Source organism: Salvelinus sp. IW2-2015, linkage group LG15, assembly GCF_002910315.2.
Source record: "Salvelinus sp. IW2-2015 linkage group LG15, ASM291031v2, whole genome shotgun sequence".
NCBI classification, from domain to species: Eukaryota; Metazoa; Chordata; class Actinopteri; order Salmoniformes; family Salmonidae; genus Salvelinus; species Salvelinus sp. IW2-2015.
The window spans coordinates 36,261,426-36,277,130 of NC_036855.1; the positions used below are offsets into that span (position 1 = coordinate 36,261,426).

The 15,705-nt window shown below is 43.9% G+C and overlaps 1 protein-coding gene across 1 annotated transcript in view; it reads left to right on the forward strand.

Moving 5' to 3' along the window:
- oxct1a (3-oxoacid CoA transferase 1a) overlaps window positions 1–15,705 on the forward strand; it is a 176,996-nt gene that overhangs the window by 123,869 nt on the left and 37,422 nt on the right. Inside the window, 5 exon segments of the mRNA XM_024001609.2 lie at window positions 157–271; window positions 2,819–2,913; window positions 3,402–3,450; window positions 3,543–3,615; window positions 6,172–6,247. Coding sequence (XP_023857377.1) covers window positions 157–271; window positions 2,819–2,913; window positions 3,402–3,450; window positions 3,543–3,615; window positions 6,172–6,247 — 408 coding nt within the window.

Consider the following 15,705-nt stretch of genomic DNA (forward strand, 5'->3'; position numbering starts at 1 on the left):
TCTGGAAAGCCTGGGAATTTGGGGGAAATTTGTTTCCACCCACTGTGATCTATAATTCATCACTCCCAAACCTTTCATAGTACAATATGGAAGTGTGGGTAATCAATTGGTACTAAGCCGAGATGACTGAATTGTCTCTCTCTCTCCGCTCTTCAGAGGCGTACAGTGCAGAAGGCCCAAGCAGAGAAGCCAAAACCAAAGAAGGACTCTGACATCGTACGAGAGAGGATCATTCGCCGGGCAGCTCTGGAGTTTGAGGATGGGATGTATGGTATCCTTGAACGTGAAATGGGAGTTGACTGAACAAATCATCATTGATATCTCACCAAAAGGTGGATTAATAGTAAAAGGGTTTAAATGTACTACTATATTGGTGATGCCCTATGTACAGTTGAAGTCGGAAGTTTACATACACTTTTTCACAATTACTGACATTTAATCCTAGTAAAAATTCCCTGTCTTCGGTCAGTTAGGATCACAACTTTATTTTAAGAATGTGAAATGTCAGAATAATAGTAGAGAGAATGATTTTCTTCAGCTTTTAATTTTTTCATCACATTCCCTGCTACCAAATACTAATTGAGTGTATTGCCTTTAAATTGTTTAACTTGGGTCAAATGTTTCGGGTAGCCTTCCACAAGCTTCCCACAATAGGTTGGGTGAATTTTGGCCCATTCCTCCTGACAGCTGTCTCTTATACACATCTAGATGTGTATAAGAGACAGCCAAAAGGTGGATTAATAGTAAAAGGGTTTAAATGTACTACTATATTGGTGATGCCCTATGTACAGTTGAAGTCGGAAGTTTACATACACTTTTTCACAATTACTGACATTTAATCCTAGTAAAAATTCCCTGTCTTCGGTCAGTTAGGATCACAACTTTATTTTAAGAATGTGAAATGTCAGAATAATAGTAGAGAGAATGATTTTTTTCATCACATTCCCTGTTGGTCTGAAGTTTACATACACTCAATTAGTTAATTGAGTGTATTGCCTTTAAATTGTTTAACTTGGGTCAAATGTTTCGGGTAGCCTTCCACAAGCTTCCCACAATAGGTTGGGTGAATTTTGGCCCATTCCTCCTGACAGAGCTGGTGTAACTGAGTCAGGTTTGTAGGCCTCCTTGCTCGCACACGCTTTTTCAGTTCTACCCACAAATTTTCTATAGGATTGAGGTCATGGCTTTGTGATGGCCACTCCACTACCTTGACTTTGTTGTCCTTAAGCCATTTTGCCACAACTTTGGAAGTATGCTTGGGGTCATTGTCCATTTGGAAGACCCATTTGCGACCAAGCTTTAACTTCCTGACTGATGTCTTGAGATGTTGTTTCAATATATCCACATAATTTTCTTCCCTCATGATGCCATCTATTTTGTGAAGTGCACCAGTCCCTCCTGCAGCAAAGCACCCCCACAACATGATGCTGCCACCCCCGTGCTTCACGGTTGGGATGGTGTTTTTCGGCTTGCAAGCCTCCCCCTTTTTCCTCCAAACATAACGATGGTCATTATGGCCAAACAGTTCTATTTTTGTTTCATCAGACCAGAGGACATTTCTCCAAAAAGTACGATCTTTGTCCCCATGTATAATTGCAAACCGTAGTCTGGCTTTTTTATGGCGGTTTTGGAGCAGTGGCTTCTTCCTTGCTGAGCGGCCTTTCAGGTTATGTCGATATAGGACTCGTTTTACTGTGGATATAGATACTTTTGTACCTGTTTCCTCCAGCATATTCACAAGGTCCTTTGCTGTTGTTCTGGGATTGATTTGCACTTTTCTCACCAAAGTATGTTAATCTCTAGGAGACAGAACACGTCTCCTTCCTGAGCAGATTTGTACAGATGATCGGGGTACCTTCAGGTGTTTGGAAATTGCTCCCAAGGATGAACCAGATGTGTGGATGCTGTCTCATATACACATCTAGATGTGTATAAGAGACAGAGCGCGCACTGCACCCGGCCCACCACAGGAGTCGCTGGAGCGCGATGAGACAAGGATATCCCTTCCGGCCAAACCCTCCCTAACCCGGACGACGCTAGGCCAATTGTGCGTCGCCCCATGGACCCCCCGGTCGCGGCCGGCTGCGACAGAGCCTGGGCGCGAACCCAGAGACTCTGGACTCTAGACCACTGCGCCACCCGGGAGGCCCCATGCATGTAAACTTTTGACCCACTGGAATTGTGATACAGTGAAATAATCTGTCTGTAAACAATTGTTGGAAAAATGACTTGTGTCATGCACAAAGTAGATGTCCTAACCGACTTGCCAAACTATAGTTTGTTAACAATACATTTGTGGAGTGGTTGAAGAACGAGTTTTAATGACTCCAACCTAAGKGTATGTAAACTTCCGACTTCAACTGTACATAGACATGGAATCACTGGTCATTTTAATAATGGAACACTAGTCACTTTAATAGTGTTTACATGCTGCTTTACTCATTTCATATGTATATACTCTATTCTACTGTATTTTAGTCAATGCCACTCCGACATCGCTCGTCCTAATATTTATATATTTCTTAATTCCATTCTTTATCTTTTCGATTTGTGTGTATTGTTGTGAATTGTTAGATACTCCTCCACTGTTGGAGCTAGGAATACAAGCATTTCGCTACACCTGCAATAACATCTACTAAATATGTGTATGTGACCAATACAATTTGATTTAAAATTGGGAAATTTCATTATCTTTGACAAACCGACCCTATCAGTTAACCCAGGTTTTGGCATCGGTAGTGCAGAATCAGATGAGATCAGGGTACTAGTATGTCTTTCATGTATTCAGTGTGTGTTCTTTAACGTTAACCCCTGTCAGCTAACCTGGGCATTGGCATCCCCATGCTGGCCAGCAACTTCATCCAACCTGACATAACTGTCCACCTGCAAAGCGAGAACGGCATCCTGGGATTGGTAAAAAGCTCATTTAAATCCCTCTCACTGTAAAACCATACTAACATGGTTTGACAACAGGTGTTGGGACTGACGTTTGAAACGTGCCGGATTCTTAACCCAACGTTGTGGACCTTGCGACCATCTGCCTTCTTTTTCCTCCATCCATTATTTGTATACACAGCTGTGGGCTGTGTTAACAAAGACTGCCGCTCCACCAAGCCTTTCACATCAATTCTGTTGTCAGAGAAATTTCCGCAGAAATATGCCAATGCCTCATTTGTGAGAATGTTCCCCCAATTATGAATGTCAGGTTAAGAGATGTGATGTCAGAAGCTCTCTTTTTCCCCTCCCCTCCTCCTCCTCCTCCTCCTCCTTTTATAGTGCTGTAAAGAAACAAGGACTGTTCCTTTGTTGAAGGGAGAGAAAATATGTGTGTTTGTGTGTGGTTATGGTGCTTAGAGACCGGATGTGTGTCATTGTGTGATGAATGTGTGTGTTTCGTGTAGGGCCCCTACCCCACAGAAGACGAAGTGGATGCTGACCTCATTAACGCCGGTAAGTGATGTTGCCTCACACACATACACACGAAACGAAACAAACTATCCCGTTTATGAGAGATGTTGACATTTCCCCCTGTGTTTGTGCAGGTAAAGAAACGGTGACTGTGCTTCCAGGAGCTTCCTACTTCTCCAGTGATGAATCGTTTGCCATGATCAGAGGGTAACGACAGTATAACTGATTTATTTCTGTTTGAAGTCATCGAGACAGAGGGCTCTGTGTTTTTGTTTGTGCGTTATAGTCAAACTCTAGGGGGCTAGGTTAGGGCTGAATGATCGGGTAACTGTTTAGGCTAAGGGTGATCAGGAGGGAAAGTGTAGGGATGAGGGGGCAGGAAGTTTGTGTGTGTGTGTCGTGTGGGTGGGTGAGCGGGCGCATGTTGGGGTTGTCTCTAAAAGTAGTGGTTGTCTGACCATTATTGACAAGATGTGGATGCCATGAAGCATAATGACCCTTTGTGAGACACATGAAGTCCTATTGAATATGGAATCGGAGACTCACCGATCAGGATATTGACACTGAGAAAGAGACACTACGATTAGCTTGGACAGTGCAGCTTCAAAAACCTCCCGTTTTCTGTCGAGACCTTGGGATGATATACACAACATGGCCAAAAGTAGGTGGACACCCCTTCAAATTAGTGGATTTGGCTATTTCAGCCACACCCATTGCTGACAGGTATATAAAATTGACCACACAGCCATGCAATCTCCATAGACAAACACTGGCACCGTCATAGGATGCCACCTTTACAAATTTCTGCCCTGCTAGAGTTGCCCCGGTCAACTGTAAGTGCTGTTATTGTGAAGTAGAAATGTCTAGGAGCAACAACGGCTCAGCCGCAAAGTGGTAGGCCACACAAGCTCACAGAACGGGACCGCCGAGTGCTGAAGCGTGTAGAGCGTAAAAATCTTTCTTCGGTTGCAACACTCACTACTGAGTTCCAAACTGCCTCGGGAAGCAACATCAGCACAAGAACTGTTCGTCGGGAGCTTCATGAAATGGGTTTCATGAAGCAGCCACAAGCCRAGCAGCCACAAACAAGCCTAAGATCATCATGCGCAATGCCAAGCGTTGGCTGGAGGAGTGGAAACGCGTTCTCTGGAGTAATGAATCACGCTACACCATCTTCCATTCCAACGGACAAATCTGGTTTTGGCGGGAGAACGTTACCTGCCCCAATGCATAGTGCCAATTGTAAAGTTTGGTGGAGGAGAAATAATGGTCCGGGGCTGTTTTTTGTGGTTCGAGCTAGGCCCCTTGTTCCAGTGAAGGGAAGTCTTAATACAATGCCATTCTAGATAAGAAGGCCCTTTCCTGTTTCAGCATGACAACGCCCCCGTGCACAAAGAGATCCATACAGAAATGGTTTGTCGAGATCGGTGTGGAAGAACTTGACTGGCCTGCACAGATCCCTGACCTTAACCCCATCAAACACCTTTGGGATGAATTGGAAAGCCGACTGCGAGCCAGGCCTAATCGCCCAACATCAGTGCCCAACCTCACTAATGCTCTGAATGGCTGAATGGAAGCAAGTCCCCGCAGCAATGTTCCAACATCTAGTGGAAGGCCTTCCCAGATGAGTGGAGGCTGTTTTAGCAGCAAAGGGGGACCAACTCCATATTAATGCCCATGATTTTGGAATGAGATGTTCGACGAGCAGGTGTCCACATACCTTTGGTCATATAGTGTATATTACATAAATAGATGCCGGCTGAGCTCAACAAAACTGCCATGAAACCATGAAATGCTGCTTAACAACCATGGCCAAGCCCTGATTTGTAAGCCTTGTATATTAGCTGTTAGCTGTTGTTGACCATGCAGCTCGGCAAAAGCGATGGCGATAATTTACGGGTTGATATTGATTTCTGGATCAGCTGAGACTCGGCCCACCCACCCTATAGAAGTAGATCTGTTTGTCCACCTGTGGAAATCCAATAAGATTCATAAATGCATAGGGCTAATGGCCAATGTGCCAGAAACCGCACAAAGACATGGCTCATATACACACACACAGACACACACGCTGGTCATAGTGAGTCATTGCACTGCAGTGTCTATGCTCTGATTTTACAGGGTATCTGTCTGTGTGTGCCCTTCCCTCCCACTGACTCACTAACGCGCACACACACACACACACAAACAGAGAGAGAGAGAGAGACGCATACACACTTTCCCTCTTAGATCTGAGCATGGTGCCACTGGTGTCAAAAGTTGATCCGGTGAAGGTGATGTATACAGTTTTGGGTGGGTTTCGGCAAAGATTTCTGAAACGCATGACATTGGCCTGTCGTTGTGCGTGTAGCTCAGGTCTCTCCCTGTGGCACAATGTCTCATTGTCTTGTCTCAGAGGTGAGGTGAAGGCGAGGGAACATGGCTATTCTAATAGGCTGCCACCTGTCTGATTACACCAGCTGTCCTATTACCAGTTACAAATTGAAACCATCCTCCTCCTCACCCCTCCCACACAGAGTTAATTAGAATGTCTTCATAGTTTAATAGCACATGTTTAATCATGTGGAACAACCCAACATCATTCTCTCTCTAACTCAGAACACAGTTGATGTTTCTTATGCCTTCGACAAGGTATCAAACCCTCCTTCTGTCTCCAATTGCCACATTTACCTTGTTGGTGATTGATTGACTGATGGACTGATTGGGTTAGTTAATTGATGTATAGATTGATTGATAAGGTGATTGTTTGTCTTCTCTCTGCAGTGGTCACATCAACTTGACGATGCTGGGAGCCATGCAGGTTTCTAAGATGGGAGACCTGGCCAACTGGATGATCCCGGTACGAACATCACCATAGTTACTATCAGTGTTTCCCCTAGCATGGGTTTAAGCAGGATGAGCCCCGCTGCCTCTCTCTGTTATCCCGTCTACAAATGGTTATTCTCTATCCGTGTCAATTATTATTGTTATTATTATTGAACTTATGGTTGTTTACTACCCTGAATGCGGCTTCAGAGGCATTTGCACCCCACTTAAGAAGAAGCTGGCATACTTTACTGTGTGGTACAAGGTCATGGTTCCTCTTCTATTGATGCACAGAGCTACAGCACAGGGAGAGACTTGACTAACACAACCCAACAAAAGATTGTATTTCTTCACTGCTTTTTCGTTTTTTTGGTCTTTCTGACATGGACTGCACACTCCCTCTCTCCACTGCACGCCTCTGTGTGTCGTTACGTTGTAGACAAACATGTACAGTTTACCAAACCAGCGTGCCTCTGGCTCTGCCCCTGCTCCTTGGTCTGCCATTATGACCTGTATTATAATTTCTGACCTATGGGGAGTGGTAATGGAGTGAATGTGTGGTAGGTCAGTTATTACCTGAGGCTGTAGCCACTTCCAGACCCTCAGCCAACCAGATCAAGCAGCGGCGTGAAGGCAGAGACTATAGGCTTAATGGAGGTTAGCCACTAGAATCACTGCTCCTATTACAGCCTAGCAACACCATCCACAGAGCTACTGAAAGCTGGAGAGGCTGACAGCAGGAACATGCTCAACGCAAATACTGTACATCTGGTATTTATTTGTATTACGCTCAATGCAAATACTGTACGTCTATTTATTTGTATTACGCTCAACGCAAATACTGTACGTCTAGTATTTATTTGTATTACGCCTAACACAAATACTGTACGTCTAGTATTTATTTGTATTTATTAGGGATCCCCATTGCTCTTCCTGGGGTCCAAACACACCAAGTACCCACATTAAATATACAGTTGAAGTCAGAAGTTTACATACACTTAGGTTGGAGTCATTAAAACTCGTTTTTCAATCACCTCCATCTTACATTCCTCTCTGAGATGTGAGATCAATACAAAATTGCTCTTGTCAAAAAACTAATAGTTATTTTGCAAGTCAGTTAGAGGAAGCTTGATTACTTTGTTGCATGACCAGTCTTTATTACAAACAAATTGGTTTTCCGAGACAGATTATTTACTTTAATTCACTGTATAACAATTCCAGTGGGTTCAGAAAGTTTACATACACATAAGTTGACTGTGCCTTTAAACAGCTTGAAAATTCCAAGAAATTGTGTTTTAGAAGCTTTTGATGGCTTATTGACAATCATTTTGAGTCAATTTGGAGGTGTACTGTGGGTATTTCTTGGCCAGGTGCAGTTGGACAATGAACTTGTGTTCTCAAGAACTGGGCCCTACCTCGGATATATAAAGGGATGAAATAAAAAATAAAAAAATGTATTCAGGCCTACCTTCAACATCTCAGTGCTCTTGCTTGACATCATGGGAAATCAAAAGAAATCAGCCAAGACTCAGAAGAAAAATTTGTAGACACCACAAGTCTGGTTCATCCTTGGGAGCAATTTGGGAACGCCTGAAGGTACCACGTTCATCTGTACAAACATAGTACGCAAGTATAAACCCCATGGGACCGCGGCAGCCGTCTTACGCGTCAGGAAGGAGGCGCGTTCTGTCCTCTTAGAGATGAACGTACTTTGGAGCGAAAAGTGCAAATCAATCCAGAACAACAGCAAAGGACCTTATGAAGATGCTGGTGGAAACAGGTACAAATATCTCATATCACAAGTCAAACAGCAGTCTATATCGACTATACTGAAAGGCCGCTCAGCAAGGAAGAAGCCACTGCTCCAAACCGCATGAAAAAGCCAGACTACGGTTTGCCAATTCACATGGGACAAAAGATCGTACTTTTTTGGAGAAATGTCCTCTGGTCTGATGAAACAAAAATAGAACGTTTTGGCCATAATGACCATCGTTATGTTTGGAGGAAAAGGGGGGGGCTTGCAAGCCGAAGCACCATCCCATACTGTGAAGCATGGGGTGCAGCATCATGTTGTGGGGGTGTTTTGCTGCAGGAGGAACTGGTGCACTTCACAAAATAGATGGCATCATGAGGGAGGAAAATATGTGCATATATTGAAGCAACATCTCAAGACATCAGTCAGGAAGTTAAAGCTTGGTCGCAAATGGGTCTTCAAATGGACAATGACCCCAAGCATTCTTCCAAAGTTGTGGCAAATGGCTTAAGGACAACAAAGTCAAGGTATTGGAGTGGCCATCACAAAGTCCTGACCTCAATCCTATAGAAAATTTGTGGACAGAACTGAAGAAACATATGCGATAAAGGAGGCCTACAAACTGGACTCAGTTACACACAGCTCTGTCAGGAGGAATGGGCCAAAATTCACAACCACCTATTGTAGGAAGCTTGTGGAAGGCTACCCGAAACGTTTGACCGAGTTAACCAATTTAAGGCAATGCTCCAAATACTATGTTGATGTATGTAAACTTCTGACCCACTGGGAATGTGATGAAAGAAATAAAAGCTGAAATAAATAATTCTCTCTACTATTATTCTGACATTTCACATTCTTAATATAAGGTGGTGATCCTAACTGACCTAAGACAGGGAATTTTTACTAGGATTAAATGTCAGGAATTGTGAAAAACTGAGTTTAAATGTATTGTCTAAGGTGTATGTGAACTTCCAACGTCTACTGTAAAACAAAATATATAACAGTGAACTATGTTTGTACTGAATGAGCTAAAGATAAAATAGTACATCATATAACATCTCTACACCACCACATATCCACAACACAAAATGTTCACTACCACCATACAACAATATCACAATGTGTGCGTCTGCATGTGTCTGTACCTTTTTGTGTGTGTCTTCACTGTCCCTGTTGTTCCATAAGGTGTATTTTCCCCTGCTTTTTAAATCTGATTTTACTGCTTGCATCAGATACCTGATGTGGAATAGAGTTCCATGTAGTCATGTCTCTATGTAGTACTGTGTGCCTCTCATAGTCTGTTCTGGACTTGGGGACTGTGAAGAGACCTCTGGTGGCATGTCTTGTGGGGTATGCATGAGTGTCCGAGCTGTGTGCTAGTAATTTAAACAGACAGCTTGGTACATTCAGCTTGTCAACACCTCTTACAAAAACAAATAATGATGAAGTCAATCTCTCTTCCACTTTGAGCCATGAGAGATTGATATGCATGTCATTAATGTTAGCTCTCCGTGTACTTTAAGGGCCAGCCGTGCTGCCCTGTTCTGAGCCAWCTGCAATTTCCCCAAGTCCCTCTTTGTGGTACCTGACCACACTACTGAACAGTAGTCTAGGTGTGACAACTAGGGTCTGTAGGACCTGCCTTGTTGATAGTGTTGTTAAGAAGGCAGAGCTGCGCTTTATTATGGACAGACTTCTCCCCATCTTAGCTACTGTTGTATCAATATGTTTTGACCATGACAGTTTACAATCCAGGGTTACTCCAAGCAGTTTTGTCACCTCAACTTGCTCAATTTCCACATTATTCATTACGAGGCGTAGTTGGGGTTTAGGGTTTAGTGAATGATTTGTCCCAAATACAATGCTTATAGTTTTGGAAATATTTAGGACTAGCTTATTCCTTGCTACCCATTCCAAAACTATCTGCAGCTCTTTGTTAAGTGTAGCAGTAATTCCAGTCGCTGTAGTAGCTGATGTGTATAGTGTTGAGTCATCCGCATACATAGACACACTGGCCTTACATAAGCCAGTGGCATGTCGTTAGTAAAGATTTGAAAAAAGCAAAGGGCCTAAACAGCTGCCCTGGGTAATTGCTGATTCTACCGGGATTATGTTTGAGAGGCTTCCATTAAAGAACATCCTCTGTGTTCTGTTAGACAGGTAACTCTTTATCCACATTACTCCAGGGGGTGTAAAGCCATAACATATACGTTTTTCCAGCAGCAGACTATGATCGATAATGTCAAAAGCTGCACTGAAGTTTAACAAGACAGCCCCAACAATCATTTTATCATAAATTTCTCTCAGCCAATCATCAGTCACTTGTGTAAGTACTGTGCTTGTTGAGTGTCCTTCSCTATAAGCGTGCTGAAAGTATGTTGTCAATTTGTTTAATGTGAAATAGCATTGCATCTGGTAAAACACAATTTTTTCCAGAAGATTACCAAGGGTTGGTAACAGGCTGATTGGTCAGCTATTTGAGCCAGTAAAGGGGGCTTTACTATTCTTGGGTAGTGGAATGACTTTAGCTTCCCTCCAGGCCTAAGGGAACACACTTTCTAGCGGGCTTAAATTGAAGATGTGGCAAATAGGAGTGTCAATATCATCCTCTGTTATCCTCAGTCATTTTTCCATCCAGATTTTTAGACCCCGGTGGCTTGTCATTGTTGATTGACAACATTCATTTTTTCACCTCTTCCACACTGACTTTATGGAATTTTCTATARTTTTATGTCATATCTTTATATCATTTATCTTTGTTTCATAGTATAGTTTATTTTTATTTATTTTACTCACATGGTTTCTTAATTTGCAGTACGTTTGCCAATCAGTTGGGCTGCCAGACTTATTTGCCATACCTACAGTCATTTTCATAATGGTTGCATGCTTATTAGTAACTGGGAAAGCAATTTCATAAATGTGTCAAGTGCAGCGTCTGGTTGCTCCTCATTACACACCACAGACCAGCAAATATTCTTTACATCAACATATGCATCACTACAAAACTTCTTGTATGAACTCTTACACTATATTAGGCCCAGCCTCTGGAACTTTGGTTTTCCTAGATATGGCTATTATATTGTGATCACTACATGCTATGGATTTGGATACTGCTTTAAAGCAAATTTCTGCAGCATTAGTAAAGATTTGATCAATACATGTTGAGGATTTCATTCCTGTGCTGTTTGTAAATACCCTGGTAGGTTGACTGACAACCTGAATCAGGTTGCAGGCACTGGTTACAGTTTTTTTTTAATTATTGAGTGGGCAGCTTGATGAGAGCCAAATATTTAAATCACCCAGAAAATATACTTCTCTGTTGATATCACATACACATGCATTACACACATATTATCCAGATACTGACTGTTGGTCAGCACTTGGTGGTCTATAGCAGCTTCCCTCAATAATAGGCTTTAGGTGAGGCAGATGAACCTGTAGCTATATTACTTCAACTGTATTTAACATTAGATCGTCTCTAAGCTTTAGAGGAATGTGGTTCTGAATATAGACCGCAACACCACCCCCGTTGGCATTTCTGTCTTTTCGGTAGATGTTATAACCATGTATTGCTACCACTGTATCATCAAAGATATATCTAAGTGTGTTCCAGAGATAGTCAGAATATGAATGTCATCTGTTACAAGCAAGTTATTGACTTCATGGACCTTGCTTCTCAGGCTGCATATATTAATATGGGCTATTTTTAGCACTTTTCTGGATTGCTTGATTGTTTTTAATGCTTTACTGGGAGCTTATCAGAAGTAGACTTGCTCGTGTTATTTATATTGGAGCTGATTGTGCAGGGTGAGCTGCACAAAGTGGTCTTCCTACTAGGACACACCGCCTCAGTGCTAACTGATTACTGCATACAATAGCTGTAGGATCAACGGGTATTCAGGGAATTAGGGGGACATAAATTAAGTTACTTACTTGTGTTTGCCAACGCCCCTAGGATTATGTACATTTGATGCAGCATTATGACAACTCATTGTCACAATGGTAGGGATTAACTGAGCTGGTCTTGGGTCATTGATAAGTTATTGATTCAACGCAGCCTTGAAATGCGTGGACAGAGTCCAGGAGCCAAGATGATTTGGATGGACTCCGTCATTCCTGTAGAGTATCTTCTGTTTCCAGAAGGTGTCAAAGTTATCTATAAAAGTGACTCCAGCAGAGCTACAGTAATCTTTTAGCCAGATGTGTAATGCCAGTAGCCTGCTGAATCTTTCACACCCGCGTCCCAACGATGGTATTGGACCTGAAATGATTGGCAGGTTTTTTTGGAGTCTTTTAATGCTAAAATCAGTTCTTTAAAATACATTTTCAGATGTTCAAAGCCAGCCCTCCTGATGCCGTTTGACCCAACATGGACTACGACTGTGTCAGCTCCCGGCATCTGTCATAAAACAGTCGGAAGCAGCCTTGTGATGTCCCGTACTCGTGCTCCTGGGTAACGCAGGGTTTTTGCCTTGGGAACCGAGATGTTTCTCACCATAGAGCTGCTTATGAAGCACATTGAGCTGATGTTTTTGTTTATGTTCATCAAGTGTTGTATGTTCTGGTCTTTATAATAAGAGAGGTAAAGGGGATAGATGGACAGACATACAGATAGCTGGGGACTGGCAGTATGACATTTTATAAGAACTAAGCAAATACCAGATCTGGGTATAGAATGTTCAAATGACACAGATTAAGCCTAGTCCTGGACTACAAAGTACTTTCAATGCAAAAACCCTGTTGAACTAGGCATCACCTGTGTCCGGGAAACCGCCCCTAAAGCTGTGTTTACACAGGCAGCCCAATTTTGATATTTTTTTAACGAATTGGTCTTTTGACCAATCAGCTCTGAAAAAGTTCTGATGTGAGAAGATCTGATTTGATTGGTCAAAAGACCAATTGGTGGGGAAAAAATATCAGAATTGGGCTGACTGTGTAAACTGTTATGAATCTGATATCTTAGCTTTCCATTAGCCATTTTTGTCTTTGGTAATTGATAATTAGCTGGCGGCCTACTTGATTCACTGTGTTATTTAACTAATGTCTTAATGCTAAGGACACACAAGGCACTGGATGAGCTTGTTCTGTAAGGGCAGTGACCGTTCATTCGTCTGTCTTTCTGTCTGTCTGACAGTTACACAAAGGAGCTACATTCACCCATCTTCCTCACCCCCATCTCGTTTCAATCTTCATTATGTGGAACTATGAGAGGAAGGAGAGGAGAATTAAATGTCCCCGCTGCGATTCTGAAAATTATTCAATATCTAAAGATGGGTGTAAAGCGTGAAATTGGAAATGATTTACGTAGGAGTCGCAAATGCAACGCGCCGCTGCAGCGATTATGTCGATTATGGATGCTTTTAATAAGCGAAACGTAGATGAACATTTTACGGTCCAGGGCTTTCAAATGCTCTTACAAGTGATGACTGTCAATCTCCTGCTCAGTCAGAGGCTGGCGGAACAACAACCCATGGAGAGCGACAACAGATCATCACATTCTGAACCTTATTGTTTTTCAGTTTGTAGCGAGACATGTTTTTGCGCATATTTTGATTAGACTCGTGTGTTCCTCGCTTGACTATTAGATTGGGATTGGGAGATGCTTGAATATTGCGTCTGTCGTGTTCGTTTAGATATGAATTAGACCAAGGTGCAGCGTGGTAGGTGAACATCTTACTTTTATTTCAAATGAACAACAAAAAMCAACAAAATACAAAACGAACGTAAAGTTCTGCAGGCTATACAGCAACTAACAAAATCAAGATCCCACAAACTAAGGTGGAAAACAGGCTGCCTAAGTATGATCCCCAATCAGAGACAACGATAGACAGCGCATACATGATAGGCTAACCATATATCACGCCGGTAGCAAAAAGAAATGGAACTCGAGTCTTATGGGGATGTAGTAAGAGTGGAGTATTATTCTAGCTTGTGGCGGCTACCGGTGGCGGGAGATGTTATAAGATGGCTGAACTTGCTTAACGGTTGACATTCGGTTTGGTTCTACTCGCCATGACTCTGTTGTGTATTTGGTGTTGGTAACACTTGTGTGTGAACGGGGGATCGTCGCCGGAGGTCTCGGACCGTGGATTGTCACCGAGGATGCGGACAGACGTGGATATCGCCGGGGACTCGGACTGGAACCTGCTGAATGCTCTGGATGGGAACCTCGCAGGAGGCTCTGGACTGCGAACCGTCGCTGAGGTTCCGGACTATTCAGGAGGCTCCGGACTGCGGACCGTCTCAGGAGGTTTCGGACTGCGGCCCGTCTCAGGAGGTTCCGGACTGCGGACCGTTTCAGGAGGTTCCGGCTGCGGACCGTCCGGACTGTGGATTGTCGCGGAAGCTCTGGACTGGGAATGTCGCCGGAAGCTCTGGACTGGGAACTGTCGCCGGAAGCTGGCGGGGAGGCGCACTGGAGGCCTGATGCGTGGGGCCGGTACAGGTGGCACCGGGCTGGTGACACGCACTCAGGGCGAGTGCGGGGAGGAGGCACAGGAGTCTGGACTGTGAAGGCGCGCTGGGGACACAGTGCGTAGAGCGGGCGCAGGATATATTGGACCGTGGAGACGCACTGGAGGTCTGGAGCGTAGAGCTGGCACAACACGTCCTGGCTGGATGCTCATTTTAGCCCGGCAAGTGCGGGGCGCTGGCAGGGACGCACTGGGCTGTGAAGGCGCACTGGCGACACAGTGCGTAGAGCCGGCGCAGGATATCCTGGACCGAGGAGGCGTACTGGAGACCAGAGGCGCTGAGCCGGCACAACCCGTCCTGGCTGGGTGCTCATTTTCGCACGGGAAGTGCGAGGAGCTGGCACAGAACGTACGGCTGTGGATGCGACATGGAGACACATTGCGTATCTCCGCAAAACATGGTGCCTGACTGGTCCCACGCTCCTCAGGGCGATGTCTTGCTCCAGCACACAAACATCCACTCTACTCCATCACTCCTCAACTATCTCAAAATACTCCTCGCTCAGTCTATCCCAATACTCTCTTCGTCTCAAACTCGCCCTGGCTTCGCCGACCAACCGGTGTGCCCCCCCCAAAAAATGTTTTGTGGCTGCTCTCGGGCTTACGTCGTGGTCGTGAACTTCGAAGTCGCCGCTGGTCCTCCTTCGCTGCCTCACCTGCTTCCATTGCAGGATCTTGTCCATGATGTCCTCCACTCACTTTTCTCCCGGGCCCAGGATCCCTGCTCCTCCTGGCCACGCTGCTTGGTCCTTTGGTGGTGGGATCTTCTGTCACATTCGTTTAGAGATGAATTAGACCAAGGTGCAGCGTGGTAGGCGAACATCTTACTTTTATTTAAAATGAACACCAAAAACCAACAAAATATAAAACGAACATAAAGTTCTGCAGGCTATACAGTAACTAACAAAATCAAGATCCCACAAACTAAGGTGGAAAACAGGCTGCCTAAGTATGATCCCCAATCAGAGACAACGATAGACAGCTGCCTCTGATTGGGAACCATACCCGGCCAACAAAGAAATAGAACACATAGATTGCCCACCCTAGTCACACCCTGACCTAACCAAAATAGAGATCCTTTTTATTCTCTAAGGTCAGGGCGTGACAGCGTCATGCATTTGCTTATCTGAGCTGAAGAAGAGAAATCAATAGTATATTGGTTACCAAGTGAAAAAACTATGTGACGTTGGACAATATTTCCTCCTTTTGGAAATGGAGCGGGTTTACAGCCCACCAGAATAGAATAGAGCAGCTTCTAAGTGTATG